Consider the following 3,851-nt stretch of genomic DNA (forward strand, 5'->3'; position numbering starts at 1 on the left):
TTCATAAACATACAATACTGCACTACAAAAACATACAATACTTCACTACATTTATTGCACACTTGACACATAATGTCTTCAAAAGTATGTTGAAGGTGGTTACATTTATTTCCATTCCAAGAACTTCACACACTACATTTCCGTTTGCACTTGTAGGCTATGCTTTCTTTGTCTCTATCCATTTCTTATCCTGGACTGCCACCTACTGGATAGAAAAGGCAACAACCTAGTAATGATGTAAATAAAAATCTAAAAAATTCTTGAATAGCAAAAAAAGGATAAATTATAGGGGGAATTCAAGACATTACCTTGGTGCTTTGCGTCGGGGCCGTTTTACAACCTCGACCGTGCATTAATTTCGTCGTCCATTATCCCTTACTTAATTAATCACAGAGTATGTAATTACTTTTAAAAAAATGTAATCGATTGATGTATTGTCTATGGAGAGCCATGTTATTAAGCTAATTACAGTCCTTTTCTTTTACTACAGGTTTGGTTCAAGAGATTGTGGTTTTGCTGTGGAAGACCATGAGCTCCAGGCATTTCCTCAGGCAGGGGAACCTATTCCTGTTGGCGATGCTGACTTGGAGGAATATCTTCAACTGGCTGTTGAGCAACATGAACTGCAGCAGCCACACAATTGGGAGTCAGCTGTAGAGCTGTACACCACCTTGAAGAACATTGCAGGTCTATAAATTAACAAAAGTGACCCCTAATAAACCTTATTGCCACTGGAAATGGTGAATCAAAACGTGTAGTAGTTTTGTTTTATTAGATTTCAGACAAACTGATTTCAAACAGACAAACTAATTGTTTTACATATAATCATTTGCACCAACAATATCTTACACACACACACACACACACGCACACACACACGCACACACGTGCGCACATACACAGTAAAACATGTCATAAAAGTGTTAACAGAGCTGAACTTTAACAGAGCTGAACGGTTTTGTTCCACTCTGGGTGCCTAAGAACATATAAACTTGTCAGTTTATTACGGGCAACCAAAGCCTGGTGAATTTTGCACCCCAAAGTCCATGTTTTCCTTAAACACCGTGTAGTTTGCTAGAAGGGGTATTGTTATGGTGTTCCCACACGTGTGGGCCAAAGGATATCTGGAACCGGATGTAAAGGTGATCGAGGGCCGTGGAAACATTCCCCCTGGTGGTATAGCGGTCAGGCCCGTCCCAAACATCATCAGCTCCATTAAAGACACTGGTCCTTTTTCTGTTGGAGAAAATAAAAACACATAAATTAAAAACAGTGGTGACCATAACCTGAATTTCATCCTCATCAGTCAGCATTGTCCTGTAATGTTGCATACCTTCGCAGTCCAGCAGGTAGTCAGCCCAGAAAGCTAGAACTAAATTTTCCTCCGTTCTCCTGTTGCTGCCGTATGTGCTGAGGTTTGGGGTGAAAAGCTGTTCTATGATGGTTGGAGACAAAGCGGTGGTTGTGTGTTGCAGGATGGGGGCCATCACTGTGGGGTGCTGGCACAGTGCCTCCAGGAAATTTAAACTGGCCAGTCCCTCTTTAAATCTATTATAAAGGGTTAAAAAAACAAGTTTTCAGTAACACCCGAGTTTGCAAAAGTCTAGTAATGCTTTGTTGCAATCCTCCACATGTGAGGGACATGTACTGTATGACAACCTCATCTAAGTGGTAATTCATTTCTATTAATTCCTTTTTTAGTATTTCACTGAGCCTTGACTCCCTTACCTATCAATGACGCTGCAGTTACGTTGAATAATGTACCATTTCAGGTACTCAGACACAATGACGTGCCTCTCCTCCATGTGTTGTACACGTTTGAAGCATCCCGCCATCTGCAGCATGGAGCTGTGGACCACTAGGAGATCCTGTAAACGCTCTAGAGAGCCAGCAGACTCAATCTGATTGGAAAACAAAACACATTCGAGAATACACTAAATTTGAGTGCTGACAACATAAAAACAATTTACATTTGGACAACTAAATGAACTAAATAGAACTACTAAGAACTCTTGTCATACCTCTGAAAGAGCTCCCCCTATCTCTCTCTCTGTTATGTCCTGTACACTTGCAGAGAACTGTTCCCCGACAATGTACCTAACTAAGGTTTTGGATAAAAAATTCGGACCTGGTCCTCCGTGAATGACCGATAGAGAAATGAACTTCCCTGCCAAGAAGTACTCATCGTCCTTGATCGCTGGGGGGTGCACATGGTGGAAAACAATATTTATAGTATCACAGAATATCCACTTTGCTGCATTGCATCTGAAAACCAATATTTACTTATTTTTTTTTGATGAATGTTTTCAATGAAGACAAAACAGACAAGAATTTCTTAGCTTCAGCACATTGAGATTGGTCATACTAGTGAGTAGATGAAGATCAGATCTCATTCAGAGACCAGGTTCAGAAACATTGCATTTTGGTCAAACATACCTTGAGCATTGTAAATAAGGTACCGATGTTGGGGTGGCCCGTCAAAAATCGGCCTAGATGGGAGGTGATTCATAACGAGAGACAAAAATTCTCTTTTTGGACCCCCCGTATCTATGCTGTCCTCGAAAAGCCCAGCATCATCACTGAACTTCACATAAAAGTCAGCTTTGTCCTGAAATGTTGAACGTTTCAACCCCCTCATGGCACCATCCCAAACATTTGACCTGGTGATGTTGAATCGGTTTACTATGGTATGGTCAATGCCAACTGCCAACTCCCTAATCAGCTCAACAGCAGATATACCTGAGTCCCTATAAAAAGATGTAAAGTAGAATATATTCCAACTTACAGTATATAATACAATGAGGTTAGCAGACAAAATGGCACTGCATATGGTAGTTGTTCATGATGGGTCTAAGCAATCAAGAAAAACGAAGGACTCACTCAGGTCTTTCATTATGTGAGGGCACAGCAAACACTCCCCCTGCTTCATCATCAACATCATCGTCATCGTCCTCTATTAATATTGGTGCATAGAGCTGAGTGTACGTCCTGCATATAACATAGTAAGAACAACGGGGTGTCACAACAGCCCTATTCACACCTGAAATTAAAGTTGAGCAGAAAAACAGAAAAACTACCTGTATGTGTTCCCAATGCCAAGGGCTGCATCTACAACACTAATCATTAACAATGGAACAGAGAAATTGTCAGAGGATGACCAAACCGAAAACTGACAGAAAATTTTATGTTCAAACCACATTGCTCACACTACTTCACTCAATTAAGTCGGAGGGTAACAACAACAATAAAGAAACAAAACAAAATCTTTCAATACCTGGATGAAGTTTGGTCTGGTGCTTGAGAGGTGCCCTCCAATGGGCTCATGGACACATATGTCTTTTTTAAGAGTGACAGATAAAGACATCAGAATATTACACACAGACCATCATTAGTAAAATTGTCAAGATGATTACCAAATTGTGGAATTTTGTGAAAGTAAAAAGTGGTTTGTGAGCCATGACCTCACCTCTGCTCTCCCTGTAGAGTTAAATTGAAACAAATTATATGTTAATGTCAATAGCTAATTAAAAGACAATAAAGTCTGTGGCGTGGCGAGTATTCCAGTAGGCTACACACTGACAATTGTATATAACAATACGGTCCTGTTTTGCAGAGACACTCTTACCTTCTTTCCGAACGTAAGTTCTCTTGGGGTTCTATGGGCTGTGTGTGTGTGTGTGTGGGGGGGGGGGGGGGGGGGGTGTAGGATAGAAAGGATTTTCCAATCATGTTAGTTGACAAAACGATACAAACTATAAGAAAAGACATCAAACTATGAAGATTAAACTATAATGACAATTGCACCCACCAGAGTGTCATCTAGATCAGAGTTGGTGTCATCTAGATCAGAG

The 3,851-nt window shown here is 40.5% G+C and overlaps 1 protein-coding gene across 1 annotated transcript; it reads right to left on the bottom strand.

Annotated features, from left to right (window-relative positions):
• Window positions 1–1,003: 1,003 nt before the first annotated feature.
• Window positions 1,004–3,324, bottom strand: LOC143118647 (G2/M phase-specific E3 ubiquitin-protein ligase-like). Its single transcript, XM_076279686.1, has 7 exons — window positions 3,275–3,324; window positions 2,881–2,988; window positions 2,437–2,747; window positions 2,022–2,197; window positions 1,729–1,901; window positions 1,334–1,548; window positions 1,004–1,236 (listed from the first exon to the last, which is right to left on the bottom strand). The coding sequence occupies exons 1-7, from the start codon at window positions 3,322–3,324 to the stop codon at window positions 1,004–1,006; spliced, it is 1,266 nt and encodes a 421-aa protein (XP_076135801.1).
• Between the last annotated feature and the right edge of the window lie 527 nt (window positions 3,325–3,851).

The sequence above is a fragment of the Alosa pseudoharengus genome, unplaced genomic scaffold (genome assembly GCF_046254945.1).
Source record: "Alosa pseudoharengus isolate Yale_2024_CS ecotype anadromous, Long Island Sound unplaced genomic scaffold, YU_APseudo_1.1 YU_APseudo_1.1_scf_1, whole genome shotgun sequence".
Taxonomy (NCBI): Eukaryota; Metazoa; Chordata; class Actinopteri; order Clupeiformes; family Clupeidae; genus Alosa; species Alosa pseudoharengus.